Genomic DNA, 21,273 nt, shown 5'->3' with positions numbered 1-21,273 from the left:
GTGCTCCCTAGTGTAATTTACAAGTAGGATGCAGAAGGCCAAGAGGCCTCAAAGCTGCTCTCACTAAGATAAAGGTCAAGGGTTGAACAATCAAGATCATAGTTTGAATGCCTTGGACTCGTTGAGGTGAAGGAATAGCTCTTAAGAGCACAGTATCCAGGACGCCTCCAATGAAGAGGAGCAGCTGCGTAGTAAGGTGCAACTTCCGCACCCTGATGGAGAAACCCAACGATGTCAACAAGTCATCTGGAGGTGGCTTACAACGAGGTGAGGACGACTTCAGCAGCCGTCGAGGCATGGAAAGATTTGTAAACCCAACCTACGCAGATGGGCTGCGACCACCACCACCACGTTTGGGAACATCTGAGGTGCAATGATCAAACCAAAGGGGAGTACTGGGAACTGAAACTGCTCTTAGCTTACCTGGAACCATAGGTAACGTCTATGTGACTTCAGGATGAAGATATGAAAGTATGCGTTCTGCAAGTCCACTGAGGCATCCAGTCTTCTGGATCCAGAGCAGAAGGAACTTGGGTCTGGGTAGCCATCTTGAACTTGATATTCTAGAGGAAGAAGTTCAGAAGGCAAAGATGGAGGATGGGGTGAAGGCCTCCATCCTTTTTCGTCACCATAAAATAACAGAAATAGCAACCATTCTAGATCTCTGATAGAAACACCCTCTCTATTACTCCCTTTGACAAGAGAGCATGAACTGCTACACTGTTAATGGACAAGTCTTCCTATAGGAAGCTGGCTCTGTATACTATACCAAAATAAGGTATAATGTGCACTACTTTAACCAGGGAGCCCCTGGATAAAGCATAGGCTAATCAGGTAAGTTGTAACTTTGTGATAGTGTGGGCAAGCAGTTAGGCTTATCCAAAGGGTGTGTTAAGCATTTATTGTATTCACTCAATTAAGACTGATGCACACACTCAATCCAGACCAATTAGGTAAGTATAAAAAAGGTATACTTGTATTTTAGGTCTACAACCAAGCAGGACCTGGTACAGGTAAGTAGAATACACTATCAATTGTAAACCTTCACACAAAAATGCAATTGTGGTTGAATTTGCAATTGTTTCAGGTTGGTATTACATTAAAAAGCAGTTTGAATTACACAGTAATTACTTTTAGAATACTTTTCAATTACTTTTGGATTACTTTGAATACTGGGGGTTGTATACCTAGATACCACATCTAAGGATCTCACAGGACAATGTAGGTAAGACTTTGCTAGTCTTGAACTATAGTTTCTGTTTTCCCATACAAAACAACAATTTTAGGCCCAAAATTTCATTACATGGGTTCCTATGGTGAAAAAAGGGTTATCGATTTTGCAGGTAAGTAATCGTCTTGTAGGTGGGAGTTAGGACAAAGTTTCTCCAAGGTCTAGATGGTCACTTGAGTTGCACCACCAGCGGCACAGAGGTTGCCGGGTGCAAAGTGCAGGGGCCCGATGTTAGCCAATGCGGTTAAGAGGGCCTTCGGTTGCGGGCTGCTCAGGGGCAGGCCACTCTGGTGTGGGAGCAAAGCTCCTGGGGTTCAGGTCAACACTGCAGGGTGCCAATGACCAGCACAGGAGCTGCACCACCAGCAGCACTGGGGCGGCCTGGTGCAGGGTGCCAAAAATAATTTGAGGTCACTGCTTTTCAATGGAGACCTTCGGTTTGGCGAAGTTGAGGCAGGTTCGGACAGGGAGACTTCCTGAAGGCGACCACTGACTCGAGAGGTAAGTTGGGACCTTGGGGGTGGCCTGGACACCATTGGTTGGTCCACACAATGTGGGACGTCTGGTACAGGGGTGTCTTCTTCTGACGTTGGGTTGCAGCTCTGGTTGCGGTCCAAGGAACCCTTCAGATTGAAGCTGCAGGCATCTTTAAGCTTGAGGAGATTCAAGCAGATTGCAGGTCAGGATTGCTGGGAAGACCTCCTTGTGGTGTTGGTCCACTCAAAGTCAGGCGTCTGGTGCAGAGAGGTTCAGAGTAACCTGAATCTGGGCTCTGGGGGGCTGCTGGATGCTTTGCCAGTTTCTTCACTGTAGACAGGTCAAAGTCAAGATAGGTCGGTAGGGCTGGGGCCAAAGAAGCAGGTGTCCTCGTCTTCCTGGGTCAGCACGGTTCTTCAGTCCTTCTTTCTTCCTCGATTCTGAGATGGCAAGGTTCCCAGATTTGGGGGCATTTCAAGGGGTATGCAGGTTGGAACCAATGGGTCTCTTCCTAATTGGCTGAGTCCCCTCATCTTCAAGAAGGAGGGGACTGAGATGTGTGTTTCATCTGGCCGCCCCCACCTGATGGGTGGGGTTGGCAAAGGTGGGCACACCTTTCTTGGTTTTCCGTGCCGATTACCCTACCTAAAATGGGGGCCAGAAACGGTAGGAGACAGTTGCTGAGGGAAGCCAAAGACAGAGACAACTTCCAAAAGCGGCAGGCCTTTTAAGCTTCCCTTTCATGGACCAAGCCCATTCTGGGGGAGGAGGCATGACACCTCTGCCCAGGATGGGCTTTGTTTCTGGACCCAGAGAGCGGAGGCTCTCTACCCAGGGGTCCAGACACCTGTCTGGTGGTGGCAAAGGCCAGGCAGCCAATCAGAAACCACAGCAGGGCTGGTCAATTTTCTGGGGGCATCTCTAAGATGCCCTCTGAGTGCATTTTACCACACCGGCTTCAAGGTGGGTTTAATGTGTTGAGAAATTCGCTACCAAACTTACCAGTTTTTAGTAAAGCCATTATGGAGCTGTGGAGTTTGTAATGACCAACTCCAACACCATATACTGTTTATGGCTTTACTACACTTACAGTGTCTAAGAGTGGACTTAGACACTGTAGGGCCACAGGGCACATTCCACTGCTCCTTAGGGCTAGTGCACCCTGCTAGAGGGGTGACTTGCCTCGGTCTCAGGCAGTGGGTTGCAGGCATAGCACACAGGGATGTAGGTCACGTCGACTCTTCACTTTGCTATGCATCAAAACACGAATCCTGCAATAGCAGGGTGTGGATGTTAAGGTACAGAGCCCCTTAGGGTGGCAAAATAGGTGCTGCAGCCCTATGAGGCCCTCCTTGGTCACAGTGCTCTTGGTACCCATTGTACCTTTTACAAGGAGCTTACCTGTGGCCAGGAATGTGCCAAATGTGGGCACAAAGGTACAGTTTTTGGAAAAGAACACAGGCCCCGAAAACCTGGTTGGCAAGTACCCAGGGTACATCACGTTAGGCTGCATCAGATGTCAAGCAAAAAGTGGAGGGTAACCATGCAAAAAGGGGCACTTTCCTACAGGTCCTCTGGGAGGTGTTATGGTGCAGGTGGTATGTCTGTTGGCAACCTCTCTATACCAGCATGATCATGAAGCAGCTTAATTTGATTCTCTTTGAATGACCTGCATTGATAAATTCATTAAGAGTAGAAAAATATGGAGACAATTTTCCATTCAATAAGAACGAATGATTTCTAGCACCACTAGATTTCCAAATAGATGAAACATTTTTTGGCGCTCATGAAAATCAAATATTTCTCAAAAGCTTAATTCTGTATGGGATTATCTTGTCTGTATATCTAAATAGCTGACAATCATATTAGTAATGTACAGATTATTAGTAAGGTTAGAAAAAACAAGTTGCTCTTATTGCTTCAAGATACCTGTTAAGGAAATGCCTTGCCCATGTGTATCACTCATCAAAATGTAACTTCATGATGTAGTAAGAACTTATTTTCCCTCGTATTTACTTTGCCAGGTGTTACAATGTACCATTTATGTATAATTATACTAAAAATATGGAGCAGGAGAGTTTCTCACATCTATTGTTACAAGGGGGAGTCTGAAGAAAGAAGAGATGCTATTGTTACTAAATTGTATATGTAATATTTTAAGTTTGTAATTGTATGAATATAATTATTTACTGCCCTAATGAAGTTTCATACAGAGAGGAACACGTTGGCTTGCTGGGCTGATATGATTTTAGCGGCTTTTTATGGTTCCTGGATGCTTGAAAAAAAGATTATCGCTCCACAAAAAATGTATGGTTAAGCTAACACTGCTTGATAAGAATCTCTTTCTGAAGATTGGGATCACTTACAAATTATCAAGCACTTTTATTCATTTGCACTACTTTTGAACTGATTGAGGGCTTTTCCATTTAATATTGGTATTTGCAATTTTTTTTAAGGGGTTTCTGTGGCAGCCAAACCTACAGGGAGTGGAGGGCTACTTTACAGAAAGCCAGAGTAGGAGCAAGTGCTATGTGATTATTCCACGTATTTGTTCTATCAGTTGATACTAGGGACAAACCCATCAACACAAATCCAAAAAAGTAGGGAGCAGAGCTTTGCATCTGCATTGTAGGGCGTAGCAGACAATGTCTGTATGGGGCTTTGCGCTGTCAATTCTTGAAGGTGTGCAGGGTCACCACAGAGACCAATAGAAGCACCGGCCAGCCATCAAAAATTCCAGGTCCAATATGGCACTTGGGGATAGTCAAAAGGTGATGAATTTGTGGTTATAAGTATCCAGTAGAACAAAATGTTGTTGCCACCAAAACCCATCAGTTCAGGCATTCATCATTTAACCCCAGGTAGACATTGGGTTGGTAAATGCAGGGGAAAAATGGGCTAGGAGAAAGCTCTACTGAATGCCACCCACCATAAAGCTATTACTTTGGTATGTTGCTGGCTTAGTACCGAAAAGGAGCGCTGCTGATTGGTGCAACTTTGTTGGCAACACCCAACCTGCATTCTTCAAGAAACAGGAGTCTAACACAGGGTACACGTGCTTTCTTATTCTTGTAGTAAAGTGTAAGACCTTCAAACAAGGTTAGAGGTCTAAAGGGAACCTTTCGGAGGGTAGAGAGGTCCTCTACAGTGAGGATGGAGGGATACGTCGTCCCTTTAGTATACTCAAAAACCAAACCAGTATCCCATACAGAGCCAACCTGCCTCCTTGGAAACGATAGAGGTCGGGGACCACTGGTACGCCTATTAACAGCACACCCACTATTGTGGGCGGGAAGGGAAAAAGACAGTTTTCTTTATATAACCCTCACCCACTCTAGTAGTAGCATGCTTCATCATTGGGTTCACCCTAACTCCTAAAAGTCAAGGTGGGCTCAACCATATTTTAGGAAGCACTCGTAAAGATAGGGTGCATGGTGGGGTCACATTAAAGATAAAATTCATCCCCCACTCTAAAAGTATCCTTTATTAGAAGTGTGGGAGGGAAGGTTAAAAAATATTATATAGGGATAGGAGGATGTGATGGTCCTATGATCCTAAGGCACCAACATGTTTCAGTCCTGTTCTATCGGTCTGAAAAAAACCTTGGGCTTTCATCAGGATGGGTAGCGAAGAAGTCACTTCCCCAAATACGAGACAAACATGTGCTGCTTACATTTAGCATGCGATTTACATGTGAAAGTTATAAAAAAGGAGTTTACTTGCAGCTGCTTTGGGAATTACCCAATTGAAATGGGAAATATGTTCCCTTGGGCGCATGAGAGGGAGGCCTTTTAGTCACACTTTCGTCAAAGGTCTCATCCCTTCCGTCCCTTTATTATTTTATTTCTAGAAGCAAGCCAAGCCTGGTGCAGGTAAAAGAAAGAATACTTTGCAAAATCTTAGGCAATTAATTTACAGCTGATGCAGGTTCAAATGCAGTTGGTTGAATTACAGGTAAGTCAACAGTTCGAAATTACTTTTACGTTACTTTACAGATTACTGTGCACGTTACTTTTTAGACTACTTTAAGTTACTTTTGCTAAGCGGTTTGATATGCCTAGATATCACACTGAGACATTTCCTAGAGGAAAGGTAAGTAATTCACTTTTAGTACATTCGCAGTTTTTCAATGTTTCATACAAACCAACTCCAAACGTAGAAGAATTTAAGGAAAAGCAGTCAATGTAATCCTATGGAAGGAAATGAAGTCAACGGTTTGAAGGCAAGTACTTATTTGTGGGAATTGGCATTCTGGGGTTAGAACCAGGGTTCCCCCTGGGTCGAGGATGCACTCTCAGAACATCCACAGGAGCACTACAGTGGCCGGCTGCAGTGCTGAGGCCCAATATTATCCAGCGGGGGATAACCATCCGATGGTGGCTGCTCACGAGCAGGCCACAATATTGTGGGAGCAAAGCTCCTGGTGTTAGGCTCAGGGCAAAGGGAAATCGAAGTCAGCACACAAGGTGCAACCGCAGCGGCCACTGGGTGCAGTGTGCTGTTTTGGCGTCGGATATCCTGTTGTTTTCAATGGGACTTGCCGGTTTTGGCGGCAGGCTTGATCCAGGAAGACTTACGGGAGGAACGAACAGCTGGGCAGGTAAGTTGGAGGGCTCAGGGACATGGGCGCACCTCAGGTTTTCTTCTCTAGGACGCAGGGCGGCTGGATGCAGGGGGATCTTTTGAGGTCGGATTTCACCTTACTGGGCCACTCGCAGTTAGGGGGGGGGGGGGGGGGGGAGGAGTGGGAGGAGGGAGTCAGTTCAGAGGCTGCAGACGATGTTGGGGAGCCCTGGATGGGTCAACCCACGGTGGACTCTGTATCTGGAGCGCTAGGGGACCTCGCTGGGACCTGTGGACCACCTGGATTCGGGCCTTAGGCGTCGGGTGCAGTGGTGGTTCCAGGCGTTGGGTTTCTTCGTCCTCAGCAGGCTCAGAGTCTGTCTTGGAAGTTTCTTTTGAACAGAGCTGCTGTTCACAGGACTTTGTGAGGTAGGCGGGAGGAAAGGGATTTACTTTCCTGAGGATATGCAGGTGATGGTTAGCTCCTCCAGTGATGGCTCTGATGTGTTTTTGCATGGAGAGGTCTTGGTCTAGTATTATACTGAGGAATGTGGCAGAGTCGACAATGTGTGGTATTCAATTCTAGGCAGAGAGAAGGGGGAGCCAGATGTTGATGTTCAGGGTGGTAGTGGGTGGAGCGATCAGTAAGAATTCAGTTTTAAGGGCATTGAGTCTGAGGTGGTTACGAGTTAGCCATTGATGCGTTTTTGTTAGGATGACGTTGAGGGTGTGGATTCATACCTTAAAAAAAAAAATACTGATCTATAACAGGCACACCAGGGAGTGATACAAGTTAAAGAATGGAATTCCAGCGGTTCACTAGAAATACTATTTGTTCCAGGGCCTCACTCTACTGCAGTGCTTCTATTGGTGAATGGATGTTGAGTCATTGTCACATTCTCTGCTTCAGTTTCTAACTTCAATGTCATCAGCCTCCTATTCTGAACTTCCTTACACACCCTTCTCAGTACTAACATTGCGATGAGGACATCACAGGCACTTGAGCTGTGGCGACTCCACAATCTTCTCTACAGCAGTGCTCACACAGACATTAGTCATATAGCATAATAAACAGAAAACTGTAATAATACAGAGAGGCATGCACAGCAAACCAATGCTTTAAACAAGGTTCCACACATTAAAGGATAGAGGAACACGTTACTTACATTTGCTAACAATATTTCTGGTGGAAATATGATCTATTCATAGACTTCAGACATTATAAAAACCTTCGGCATTCAGACTGATAAACAAATATTTTTGATAGCAAGGATTCTCCGGTGCTGTCAGGAGGCACCTCGCAGCTCCAGCATCATCAGTATATTAGGGACCAATCAGAGTACTTCAGTCTATTCCTGTTGGCCATTTCCCCAACAGGAATAGACAGGAGAGCAACAAATACAACCCTTAACATTTGTATGCTTTGGAGTCTTATTAATCAAGGCACTAACTCATCAGAGAGGAGGTATCTGCATGAATATGCAACCACCAAAAATATTATCAAGCATAGGTATCTTTTTCTTCAAATTGCTATATCTTGCAGACTTCACCTGATGAATGATTCCCAAAGCAGGACCATCCTGAGAGATGGGGCTGAGAAGTGCAGATTAACAAAGGAAGACAAGCAACACAGCTGAGGGAAAGTACCCATCGCTGTGTGGCTTGAGACCGTTAGGCAGTATTGCCGGAAAAAGTATGCAAGGATGAGGACTTAATTGCAGGCAGATGTTTGAAACCAACATGCTCTGGAAAGAGCTGTGGAGACAGCCATGCCCCTTGGTGAAATGAATAGGAAAGCGTTCTGGAGTATCTTCCTTGGTCAGGGATACAGGAGATTTTTGGAGCAATTTTCTGCACTATTTCTGCGATAAATGGACTAAACATTCAGTTCTTCTAGGCATTCATAAAAGAAAACTCATACATTATTTCAGAGAATTTCTGGGTTGCCAAGCAAGTCTGACTTCTGAAGGAGGCTAGCCTAGGTATTAAGCAAGACTGCTTTGGCTCTACCCTTTCCAATATAACACACTAGTTAGTGATGTGAACAAGTTCAATGGACAAACCTGGGGTCTAGGGAAAGTCATTCTCCTGAGAAAGAAATTTAAAAAAGATTGGCAAATGGTGCTCATTAAAGTAAATGAATGCCGCGATAAAGCAAGGCTTATTAAGCAGTGGGAACGTATAGTCTTGAAATATTAAACACACTGAGCCGAGGCAGTACAGGTACTGACTTCCCTAATGTGACGTAATGCAGCATTCTAACAGTGCCAGCACTGGACAGCGCCAAATTACAAGATAAGGTCAGAAAAATATTTTTTTTAGCTTACAGGGGCTTTCCAACTGCAAAATGCTACAATGCCTGAAGCATAGAAAATCCTTGCAGCATTCCTATTTTGGAAGCATAAAGTAGCCCAGGAAAATGTTTTAAGACCAACCTTTATATTACAGAGCAAACAGAGTGAGCAAGCTCTTTTCAGGAGGTGATGGGTGGATCACCTTCTAAGACGTTTTTAAATGAACTGAACAAAATAATTTTCCAAATGCAATCGCTGAAACGCAGTGTATTTTCATGAAGTTTTGATGAAAAACACCAAACTATTACATTCATAAGCATTTGGCACAGTATGCTATGTTATGTTGGCTGCTTGTGAAGCGCTTACCCAGGAGCATTACTTCTATGCAGTGGCGTATCACAAATGTGTCACCAAGAAAGTGGTGCAACAATTCTGCACAACTGCTTCACAAGAAATATATTTAATGTTGTGTTCTATTTGGTTTCGAGTTTGCCAACTCGCGATCACTTCCTCATAGTGCTTCGGCCAATATGAGACGATAAACAGACTTCAGATAGAGTAAAGACCGCTTGATTGGGCCAGGCAAGCAGTTGAACTTTTTTTTAAACATTACATAATATGAAATCCACACCTCATTAATACATTTAACAACGTATTCCCCACCAACGTTAAACTTCCCCCGGACATGCTAAGAACCCCCCAACCAAAACAATTCGAATATTCTATACCACTCTTTTCTTCACATTCACCATCCGTCCAACCTGACCCCTAGCGAACTCCTATACGCTCCCTGTGCCAAAGTTCCCCCAGCAAGGACCCAACCCTTCGGCCTGAGCCCTGTGATTGTCTGCCACCGGTCCTAGTCTGCCACAAAATAAGTCCAAACCACTGCCTTATAGCCCTTAACACCACTCCCTACAAAGCGACCTCAACCAAAAAGTAACATTTTACTTCCTTTATTGCTCTATCATACATATTGTTTGTCATTCCAGTAAACACCCCTCAAATTACGTACTATACGACGGAGTAATGCAAAACAAACTAGGAACAACATGAAGTGTTAAAACCCAATTTAAAATTACAGAAGAAATCTAAAAGAACACCTTACCTGGCTTGTTTCCTAGCAGAGGCCTGCTATGCTTAAGTGCTACGAGTACAATACAGTTTGATATTCTTAGGTTTGTAAGAACTCTTGTAAAGGAGTCCAAGAGGTTCTACATGATGAGATAGGAGGGAATTAAGGTCCCATTATCCACGGAATGGCTATGTCTGCATGTAATATTGTACACTTAGAAATGTTTACAGTCTGTGTTAATTTATAGTGTGTCTTTTTGTGGTTTGCTTTTTGTGTTTCAATCGGTTTTATTTTATTAAATCGGAAACCTTAATACCAAAAGTAGTTACAGCGCTTAAAGAAAGGAGTATGGAGAATGCAATGAACTATATAATTTGAGGACTAGAGAGGCCAGGGAGAGCATGGAATGAGGGCGCGCATTTTCAAAAGGTTGGTAATAAAGGTTCTCCTTTTGCAGCTCAACAGGGTGTTCTATAGGCAGAAATAGTCTATTTTAGTTTAGTGAGCTCGGGGTGGTGGTGTTAATCGAAGATAACGGTATACTGTGTGCTCAGTTTTGGCGTGGCCGCATTTGGCGGGGCTCACTGGCAAGCAGGAGGGAATAGAGAAGTGGAAGGTGAGATAATTGTGCTGGTAAGTAAGTACTTAATGTAAGATTTGGTGTTTAAAGGGGAAGGATTCGGAGGCAGAGCGAAAGGATGGAACATATATTATACCAGTAAATGACGGCGTCACTAGTTGCTATATTAATGACTCACAGCTCATTGAAAATTTGCAGGGGCAGGTGGACAATTTACCAAATGCACCTAGATTAAGTTCAATGTAGAGGTACCAACAAGATGACAGTTCCATTCGGAGGCCGAGTTCTGCCGAAAGTCTCATTTTGTGCCTGCAAATTTTTTTTTAAGTTCAAAGTGCTCTTTGTATACGTCACAATGATTTTATAACTATTTTACTCGCGAAGGGTGGTGGAGGGAGTCAGGTGGGAGCCGGGGAAGATTAAAACATAAAATAAACGTACCGGTCCACGCCCCCCGCCTCTGCTCGACTGCTCCTGGGCCGAGGTCCTGCGCTCTTACAAACAGGATACAGCCGCGACGTCACTGCCAACCCCTCTACTGACGCAGCTCCAGCAGCGCCAGGATTGGTTGAGGGCAGGGATACTCGTAGATTGAGTAGATCAAAGTAAATGAATAATCAAGACCCCTCCCCACCGGCTACTTTTAAACTTAGGTGTACAAAGCAGGAGGGGGTGGAAAGGAACATAAGAAGCATATCTCTGGGGCATAATAGGAAGTCCTCCTAAAAGGTGTGAGGAATCATAAATAGGGCCTAAAATGTATTCTCTGCTGGGCTCGGAATCGTTACAATAAACCATGGGGGGAGGGGGCGGGGGATACCATCCCTCCTTCCTGGACTGGTTAAACGGCCATAGAGTTCTGTAAATGCAGAAGCATTCTTAGCAAATAGCCGGGGAGACCACCATAGCCACTGACGTAGTCTACACAAAATAGAACTAGTGCTAGAACAGTCTGGAATGGTATAGCTCATGTTTTTGAAGCTAGCGACCCAAATGCTTCTTTTCCCCCCACTAAATTTCAGTCTTTGAAACCGTAAACATTTGGGTGAGCACTAAAACCGCCTCGATGCGTGCTCCATAATCTGCAGCACACAGAGAATGCCTTGTAATGGTCACCCGATTTTTTTCAGGTCACAAAGAACGGAGCATGCTGAGCGTTAACCAACTGAGCTGCCTTGCTGGCTCGTTGACTACCCCCAAGACTCTGGAGGCACAGGAGTCTTACCACACATGTTTGAAAGCACGTCCTCCGTCATGCTTTAGCGCCAGTAGGCGGGTATGACAAAGAAAACGCCCGGGTATTAATTACCTCAGCAGTATTCTAGGAAAACGGGGCACGTGCGCCTCCAGGAAGACTGCGGTACAGTGTGTGCTCGAGCCTCAGCAGTGTCATCCTTCCTGCTCTATGCTGGCAGGAGGACGAAGAGAACCCGGCAGCGCCAGGATTGGTTGAGGGCAGGGAAGGAGACCAGGGTTGCGGCATGAAGCAACCCTCGGTCTCTTAAGGGGAAGGCTAGTGCGCATGTTCGGGCTGATAGTAAAATGATCAGCCCAAAAACCAACATGCGCACTAATATTGCTGTGACTGTAGTGCGCTGCTGTCATTCAACTCCCTGAGTGCTGCCGCAGCCCTGCCCCCACCCCCTTCAGCGTCCCTCGTTCTACTTCTCCAACGCTAATTCCAATCAGGAGTCCTAATTGGAATTAACGTCGGAGAAGTAGAAAGAAGAATTTGAATGGGGCCGTGGAATTAGTGGGGCAACGCCCCAGCGCACCCATTGGACACACCACCACTGCGAGTACATATTATTGCAGCACTATCTGAAATGCTTCAACTTGGAGATCCTCAGAGGAGACATCTGACCAGAATCGGTAACAACTAAGGAATTTTTAGTTGAGACAGACAAGAGCGCTCCAGATTGAGTCGATGAGGAGCGGAAAAATAGGAATTCATGCCAGCACACTGTAGATCACCTAAAATACAGAGGGAGTGGGGGTTGGGGGGGGGGAGAGTCACGTCTAAGGCAGAGTTGTGGTTCGAGACACATGGTGCCACCTGGCAGCAATAGATAGACTATCCTAGGGAAAGGTTTTGCAAGACCATTTTAAAGCCTGGAAGGAGAATTCATAGTAAGGAATCGATGATAAGATGTATGCATCAGAAACACGAATGGTGTACCAGCATTGCTCCTACAGTTACCAGTTACTTGTATACAGGCACTCGATTTGTCATCTTCATAGGTGCAGCACCACACTTTACTAATTTGCAAAACATGTTTAAATATTTATGTGAAGCCAAACTTCTTTAGCTCTGACCTTCAATTCTGAGTCAAATATCTATACCCCAGATCATTTTTGCCCTCAACTTTGCAACAATACCCAAACAAATGTTGGTTCAGCTTTCCGCCCTTTAAACCTATGCACTACAGATTGCATTATGTACTACTTTATTTCTGACACATCTGCAGTACATTATTTGAATATTTTATTTCTGGAAAATATGTAATAGCAAATGTAATGAGACCAAAGAAGGCATACCTTGATGCTAGAAGAGAATGTTATCAGCAGCTGTCTTCTCTTGGACGTAGGATGTAAAACGCTTAAGAAATTTGGGATATTCTCGTTTTGCAACAGCCCGTAGCACTGAAGCTGGTGCCCAACCTCCAGGGTTTACTGTACAGAAAAAGAAAATATGATTAACTTCACAAAAATGTGTTCCATGTAACAATCACAATTCATTAATATCCATGACCTCATATAGGCTATACCTGCAGTTTCTTTCAATGCATACATCTTAAACAGAAGTGGAAACAGGCGATATTGTAGAAACTGGTGACCATTGTTTACATAGCAGAACAAAAAAAAAAAAAAATCGGTGACAGTATTCTTAGTAGATGTAATAAAAATGATCCTAGATCTTAAAATATGTAAACCTATTGGATGAAGAGGTCGTCAGTGGATTTGTCATGCAGGCACATTTTGGCTTCTCTTCATTTTAAGGCACACATGATCCCTTTGGAGATTCTATAAACGGATTTCAAGCTTTTAAATACAACAAATAGCCAGAATTCTGTAAATGAAGCCCTGAGATTCTGCGCAGATGGTTTCAGTTGCAAAATATGTTGGTAGTTTGTAATGCTAGTTTTAGAGGGTGACATCTCTATCTGAATTGCTGTCCTCAGTGCGGACACTGAAAAGCCCCCGATTAAAAAGAAAAAGCACAAATGAAATCATCCATAAGCAATTCCTTCTAAGTATAGGATGCTACATCATTCTGTTAGTATCTTTCATGGGCTCTCAGACCGTCCAGAGTAGTTTCTTGGCCAGTGCATTGCAGATCTATAAGCAGAGGACTATCCCCCTTGATGGGGTCTTTTTCTGCACAGGCTAACCTTTTTCAATGCAAAATACCTCACAAAGAGCTGATCACCCACTAGATGGCTTTAAGATAAAAAAAACAAAAACTCAAAGCCCTTTTGAGTTTCACCCATGGAGCCTCTCCTCCTCTTTCTAGTGGTAAAGGGGAGCAATGAAGGCTGGTAGAGTGATTAACAGCTCAACCTCAATACAGAAGGGTGTTAAAGCCATGGGTAAACAGCCGGCCTAAGTCAGCAGCACCAACTTATAACCTTCATGTTATCGTCAAAGACACGAAAGAGAACGTGTGGCTCCGTAACAGATTTGCTTTCTGTAGGTGTGGCACAGCTTGAAATCTGTCTTCTGGGTAGACATATTACAGAGCTCACAATGAAAAAACCGTTGTGAAGGTTGGTAAAACACCAACTAAAAGTTAGGTAGATGCCCTCAGGATCCATATCAAAGGGCACAGGAAAAAAGGAACCAACTTCAGCCTGTACGGGTGGTGCCTACGTAGAGCTATGTGCAGTCACTTCAAAAGGATGAATAAGGTCAACACGTAGTCTGATAAACCATCTATTTTACATGGGTCAAATTACTGAATTTTTTTTCTAGATCAGGTCTGAAATCTGAGGGAATTCAAAAGGTGAAGAATATTCCCCCAGGTCCAGTACAGAGTAGCTTAATGATAAAGTGAGAACAGGCAAAGCATCAAGGATCGGAAAAGGCCATTTGTATTGTCAAACTCTCTAAATGAAGGCAACACACTTTTTCCACAAAACTGAGAAGCAAGCCTTCTTTGCAATCTACTCATGAATGCCGTAAACTTTAAACTTGGGGTTTTAATCCATTCATCTTATGCTTGTTGTACATATAGGGGCATATGATAAAACTACCACGGGATAATGGAATTCTGAACATGAAGCAATAATGACCGCTGTATAAATGAATAGAAAACCAGAAATAAGAATTTGCATCAATTTTCTAATACTGCTTGTTTTTAACCTGCATTTTGTATTCGCCAAACAATCCTATGGCCACAATGTAATGATTGGCCACAAGTCCTGTTCCACCAGCTGTTTTATTTAGGTGCAGGTAAGAGAAACACCTATTTGTAAGTGGGGGCATAAACATACTTAACATGCGCATGTAAGTCTGACTAAATGTGACACATCCTAGAACAAAAGAGGGGCGTGTGCCTGTTCCTCACAGAACTCCAACAGATTTTAGAACTTAAATGGAAATAAAATTAACACAAATATTTTTTCCAAAAGTGGAACTAAGTCACTTCTGCTAGCATTATTGTGAGGCAGATTTGGTTAATTATATGACTTGTGTTTGTTGGAATGGTTGAATACGATGTCAATTAATGTGATATGTGCAGGCCAGACAACGACAATATCAGTAAATGCAATGGAAAATATGCCATAGCCTGTACCCACATAATTGCGTCAATGCCCATCAATGCAATGTCAATGTACACCATAACTTGGGCCCGCACAGCAGCGCCGACATCAGCAATAAAGATTAATAAGAACAAGCATTGGCATAGCCAATAGGGCTCGCTTTTGGGACCTTCCAAGTATTTAGTTATGCAGCACAATATCCTTGGTGCAACCACATCAACTTTTGCGTGGCTAAACACTTATAAGGTCCCAAAGGCGTGACCTATTGGCTATGCCAATGCTTGGTGTGTGTGGTTGTGTGTGTGGTTGTGTGTGTGTGTGTGTGTGGTTGTGTGTGTGTGGTTGTGTGTGTGTGTGGTTGTGTGTGTGTGTGGTTGTGTGTGTGTGTGGTTGTGTGTGTGTGTGGTTGTGTGTGTGTGTGGTTGTGTGTGTGTGGTTGTGTGTGTGTGTGGTTGTGTGTGTGTGGTTGTGTGTGTGTGTGGTTGTGTGTGTGTGTGGTTGTGTGTGTGTGTGGTTGTGTGTGTGTGTGTGGTTGTGTGTGTGTGTGTGTGTGTGTGTGGGTGTGTGTGTGTGTGTGTGGTTGTGTGGGTGTGTGTGTGGGTGTGTGTGGGGGTGGGTGTGTGGATGTGGTTGTGTGTGGGGGTGTGGTTGTGGGTGCGGTTGTGGGTGAGGAGGAGGAAGCAACACGATAGGGCGAGGAAGCAACACGATAGGGCAAGGAAGCAACACGATAGGGCAAGGAAGCAACACGATAGGGCAAGGAAGCAACACGATAGGGCAAGGAAGCAACACGATAGGGCAAGGAAGCAACACGATAGGGCAAGGAAGCAACACGATAGGGCAAGGAAGCAACACGATAGGGCAAGGAAGCAACACGATAGGGCAAGGAAGCAACACGATAGGGCAAGGAAGCAACACAATAAGGGCAAGGAAGCAACACAATAAGGGCAAGGAAGCAACACAATAAGGGCAAGGAAGCAACACAATAAGGGCAAGGAAGCAACACAATAAGGGCAAGGAAGCAACACAATAAGGGCAAGGAAGCACACGATAGGTGAGGAAGCACACGATAGGTGAGGAAGCAACACAATAGGGCGAGGAAGAAACATGGGGGTTAGAAGCTGCGGGGTTGGAAGCTGCAGGGATGGAGAAGCAACGGGTGATGGAGTAATAAGGAGCTGGTGGAGGGGAAGCGCATGGATGAGCAGGCAACAGGATAAGAGTTATTGTAGTAGGAAAGAGAAAGGGAAAAGAAGCAAAATGCAAGAGAAGAGGGCACGAGTGGGAGAAGAAACATGGAAGGCAGTGGTGGGTAAGAGAGGCAATAGGTGAGAGCAATTTGGAGCAGGTGTGGGCGAAGCGCACAGGCAAGAAAGCAACGTAGGGAAGCACACAATGGTGAGCACAACAAGGAAAGGTGTGGGAAGAACCAATACGGATGACAGAGCAATATGGAGTTCAGTGGGAGATAAGTACATAAGGGAGGAAATTGAGAAAAAACAGTATCCTTCTGGAGTGCTTGACCTAAAAGAAAAGAGTACTGCTTGAAATGCAAGCAGTGGAAGCATATAAGCAAGCCAATCAAAAGTGTTGGTGAAGAGGCAATGCTCACTGAGGGGACAAACAAGATTGACATGCTGGGACAGTACTAAGAATAAAAGGACAACAGAAATAACTCTGGCAGGATTAATTCATATAGCAATGTTAATTATTAGGTGGCTGGAATCAAAAGAATCCAATCATAAATTAAAATGAAATTAATAAGCAGAATATAGATTCAAATATATAGTGAGGCATACTCCGTTCAATGATGTATAAAACAGGATTTGTTGTATTAGTTTATACTTTATTTTACTCTTCAATACTGGATATATGTAATTGCACAATAGGGTAAAACAAAACATGCACAGCCACTGAGCAAATAATCACAGACACACATAATCTGTGTACGAGTGAATATAGTCCATAATCTCAGTGGAGTAATTGAAGCGGATAATTATATATTAGAGTGGCGTACAGCAGAGTGGCACATAGTAGAGTGGCATAGAGTAGAGGGATGTAGAGTGGTGGGAGTAAAATTGCATTGAGTAACAGAGTAGAGTGGCGTGTAGAGGCGTAGAGTGGTGGATAGTGGAGTGGCATAGATGGACAGAGTGGAGTGGTGTAGAATAGAGTGGCATAGAGTGGAGAGGCGTAGAGGGGCGTAGACTAGAGAGGCATAGAGTGCCATGGAGTTGTTTGTGCAAAGTGGAGTGGCGTAGAGTGTCAGAGTAGTACAGTTGTGTCTGTAAGCTACTAAAGTGTCAACAGAGGTGGCATATTAGGTGAAAGCAACATAAATAATAAGCTGTATTACTGTGTTAAAAGCAGGAAAGTATATTGCAAGTTCAGGAATAATACCAAAACGCACATTAAAAAAAACACCAACGTGCGTTACAAAAAGATGAGGAAGAACGCGTGTTCTTGGTCCATGTTCCCGGAGAAAAGCTAACACAAGAAAGGGTGCGGAGGCTACGGGAGCGAAGCAATCAAAAGATTGCAAATAAGAGTGATCACGAAAACAACTAATGGCATGCTGTGAAGGGTTGTAAGCCCACTGAACTGTAAACAATACATCTCACAGTGCAGCTCCCGGGCAGAGTCTTTCTTCGACTTTCACGGACTCCTACTCTCCTCTACATTCTGCAAAGGTTTATGTAAGGAGCTAAGTAGGTTGCAGTAAAACATGAAAGCTGCAGCTGTTTTGGAAAGAACTTCTGCCAGACACATCTCCTGAGCCAGGAGCCAATTCTCCTCGCTGAGCACGGAGCAGAGTGCCCGAAACAGCTGCATGCGACAACGGCCTGGCCCTGCCCCCGACCTGGAACCCACACATTGCAGGAGACACAGAAACAAAGAGTGATCGGGAAGAAAGGCCGTCACATGCCCAGGCGAGGAAGAAAAGGCGGGGGAACCACACAGAAGGGGAGAGAAAAAGACGCGGAGTCTGCCAAGCCAGATAAACAAGCACGCGCATCAGGAGTAACGAGCATTGAAGATCAAAGTGAAAGACGTGCGGCCAAGTGGTGCTAATGACCCGTGATAGACAAATGGCAGCTGCTCGCGTGAAAGCTAGCGCTAGGCCAGCCAGCAGCATTTAGAAAACTCACCTCCAAAATGTCTCTCCGAGCCACTGGGCTTAGCGAGACCTAAAAATTTACTTTCAAACCAAAGAAAACAAGGTTGTCAATACCAGCAAGAACGATATCAATGTACAATATGACAACTGTATGCGCAATGTTGGTAATGCCGATAAAAATGAGACCAGTGGCTGCCATATTATTCTTAGACGTTCCAATAAACTCACATAATTGCAGTCGGATTCACCCAAGATGACCTTCCCCATCAGCTGTGTGTCAGAGATATGTGGTCAGGCAGGTCCTGTGACCCACGCCCATTAAGTAACAGGTCACAGGTGGGGTCCCCCATAAACCAAAGGCAAACACACAACCAGCAAAAACCCTGATCGATTCCACAGATAGTTGCACCACAAACAAGTCCAAGGTAATTGGTGCCAATAAAACACGTTTGGCCCAAGGCTCACGTTCCCCAGAAATACCACAAGGCTAGATACCACATGTAGATAGGTACACTCAACCAATTAGGACACGACATGCACACACACTTAGTGTTCATGCGTTCCTCATGCCAGACATCTGGGGACACACTAGCCCACACTAGATCTCCTCGAGGTCAAGAGCCATCTGTGTCCTGATCAGATGCACACATTTGATTGATTTACGCCCAAGATGCTCTTTAGGAATGTAGAGACAGTTTTATTGTACCTCGTGCACTGTATAAATTGACAGGCAAAACTTTATAGATCAATAGATTTTGAGCAGATGCAGTCTATCCAGGCTCTCCGCATGCGGTGTTTAATTAAACCAACTGTTCTGACAAACGCCTCTATTCTTTTCATTTATTTAGGGTAAACTCCTCCCAGAATTTTTTTTTTTAGAGTTGAAATCCCTATAAAGCCCTGAAATTATGGGATATTCCAAAGACGACAGGAGCAACAGAACTCAACAGTACTCACGCCACAAACCTGGGAAATATGTCAAGGTACATTAGCAAGACTTAACTGGTAAACTACAAGTTACACAGATATCTGAAAGGCACCACTATTTCCCTCTGCTATCTTCCCATGGCGCCATATTTTCCACTATATATGCAAGGCTTACGGTCATCTGTAGTGGGAACATTCCTACTTCTGACCAAAACACATAAGAATATTTTATATTAAAGGAAGGGTAAAGGGTGAAAAAAACATTTTGCAGGGGAAAGAGATTACTAACAGGGGAGTTTAGCAAAAAAGAAACAAGCTTGTTGTAATAAAGTGGCAGTAAAGGCAAGAGAGAGAAGTGGTGGGCGAATAGATGCACTTCACATTCCCTGTGCCCAGTGACGTAACGCACGATAGTAACTCACACGTCCCCTTTAATTCCAGTCTTGATGCAGAGGCAATTATGTTGTTAGGATTAAACGTTTGTGAACAGGGAGTTAGATAGCATAAGATCCTAAAAACTAAGGGATGAGCACTGCCGGCTTTGAAAGCTGGCATATTTCAGAAGCGTCAGTCGGCTAAATTCCTGGGACATGATAATATTGCATCGCTATCCCTCTGGTGATGAGGTGATATTATGTGCAAAATCTCAGTTCCGGATGTGCTCTAAAAGGTGACTCAGCTCTAACTAGCTACTCAAACACATTTTATTTGATCCAATCGTGATAAACCCAAATTAAATTGAGGAAAAATCAGTAGTGCTTTGAAAGGAGAAAGAGAGAGTACATAAAGCATACAACAGGCAATTGCTTAAATAGCTCAACAATGCTCATGAAGCGTTCTTTTTTCTCTATTTCTTTTTTATATAACAGCACTTCTAATGAGCAAGGGGGCATATGTATCAAACGATTTTTTAATCGCAAACGCTGCAATTCGCAAAATAACAGCGTTTGCGATTAAAAAATCGGTAATCGGGATGTATGAGCCAAATCCCATCGCAAAATTAAGGAATTGCTAATTTAGCGATTTCTTAATTTTGCGTAAGCATTTAAGAAATCGCAAATTGCGATTTCTTAAATGATATGTAAAAAGCACCCAAGTTGTGCGAATTATCCTTAAGAAATCGCAAATTACCACCAACTTCCAGTTGGTGGTAATTTGCGATTTCCTTTCAAAAAGCACTTTTTTGAATTTTACAAAGTGCCACGTGGCGCTCATACATGCCCTTAGGGCATGTATGTGCGTCATATGCACACACATGCTCATTTCAGGGGTGCATCAGGGTGTCATCATGACACCCTTGCACCTTTGAAATTATTCTCAAATTGCGATTAGCAAATTGTGATTCGCTATTTGAGAATTACTTCCCATTCATTCCTATGGGTCTCCTGGCCCATAGAAATGAATGGGCAGGTATTCCTTAATTGCGATTTCGCAATTTGCTAATCGCAATTAAGGAATTTTAAGACATCGCAAAAAGTTTGCAATTTTTTTAATACATCCCGTTTTGCAATTCTCAAATAGCGATTCTTTAAAAATCGCTATTTGAGAATCGCAAATGGTGATGTTGATACATATGCCCCCAAATCCTTTACACAAGAGGGATATATAAAACAAAACAAAACACGAAATCATTTTTTTTTTTTTTTAAATAACATTTTATTAACAGCGAAATCCGCAGCAAGTACATCAATCATGACATTCACATGGCACCCATTGAGCTTGGATACAGATTAGGGCATTGGAGACCACAAGCATTACATCAAGGGCATTTAACGCAGAAACCAAATCAGTTTTACGACATTGTATAGGTGGTTCCCGGCACAGTTTAGGGCCAGGGAGGCTTCAACCCCTGCATCTTAGGCTAGGTTTCCCCATGCGTTCCGGTCAGGGCTCCCACCCCCAAGTCGTCCAATATAGCCTGTCTCTCTCGTCGGAGTTCTACTGTGGGAGAAATGCAAATGTCCCCCCGATATTTGTTCCATCGTCCCCATTTGTGGTCCTATTTCTTGGGGCATCCGCGACTCTTGTAGACCGTTTTCTCCGCTACCATCGCTACATCCATATCTTGAGCCCATGTGCACAACGATGGCACAGCGGCTGCCCCCCATTTCTGGGCAATATTACGAAATCATTTTTTAGCAAAGCATTTGAGCTATTATTATGAAATCTGTTTATTAGCATTTTGTTAATATAGACAGCATAAATCATAAATGTAACATCTCACAGGCAATGAGTCTGGTACTCG

The 21,273-nt window shown here is 43.9% G+C and overlaps 1 protein-coding gene across 2 annotated transcripts in view; it reads right to left on the bottom strand.

Moving 5' to 3' along the window:
• The window catches only part of CERT1 (ceramide transporter 1), a 944,792-nt gene that overhangs the window by 15,026 nt on the left and 908,493 nt on the right, over nt 1–21,273 (bottom strand). For both annotated transcript variants that reach the window (XM_085632300.1, XM_085632301.1), the window contains one exon: nt 12,759–12,893. In XM_085632300.1, coding sequence (XP_085488426.1) covers nt 12,766–12,893 — 128 coding nt within the window. In that variant the 3' untranslated portion in view covers nt 12,759–12,765. The remainder of the gene's footprint in view (nt 1–12,758; nt 12,894–21,273) is intronic.

Source organism: Triturus cristatus, chromosome 2_1 (assembly GCF_964204655.1).
Source record: "Triturus cristatus chromosome 2_1, aTriCri1.1, whole genome shotgun sequence".
NCBI lineage: Eukaryota > Metazoa > Chordata > Amphibia > Caudata > Salamandridae > Triturus > Triturus cristatus.
This window is presented reverse-complemented; position numbering and strand designations above follow the sequence as displayed.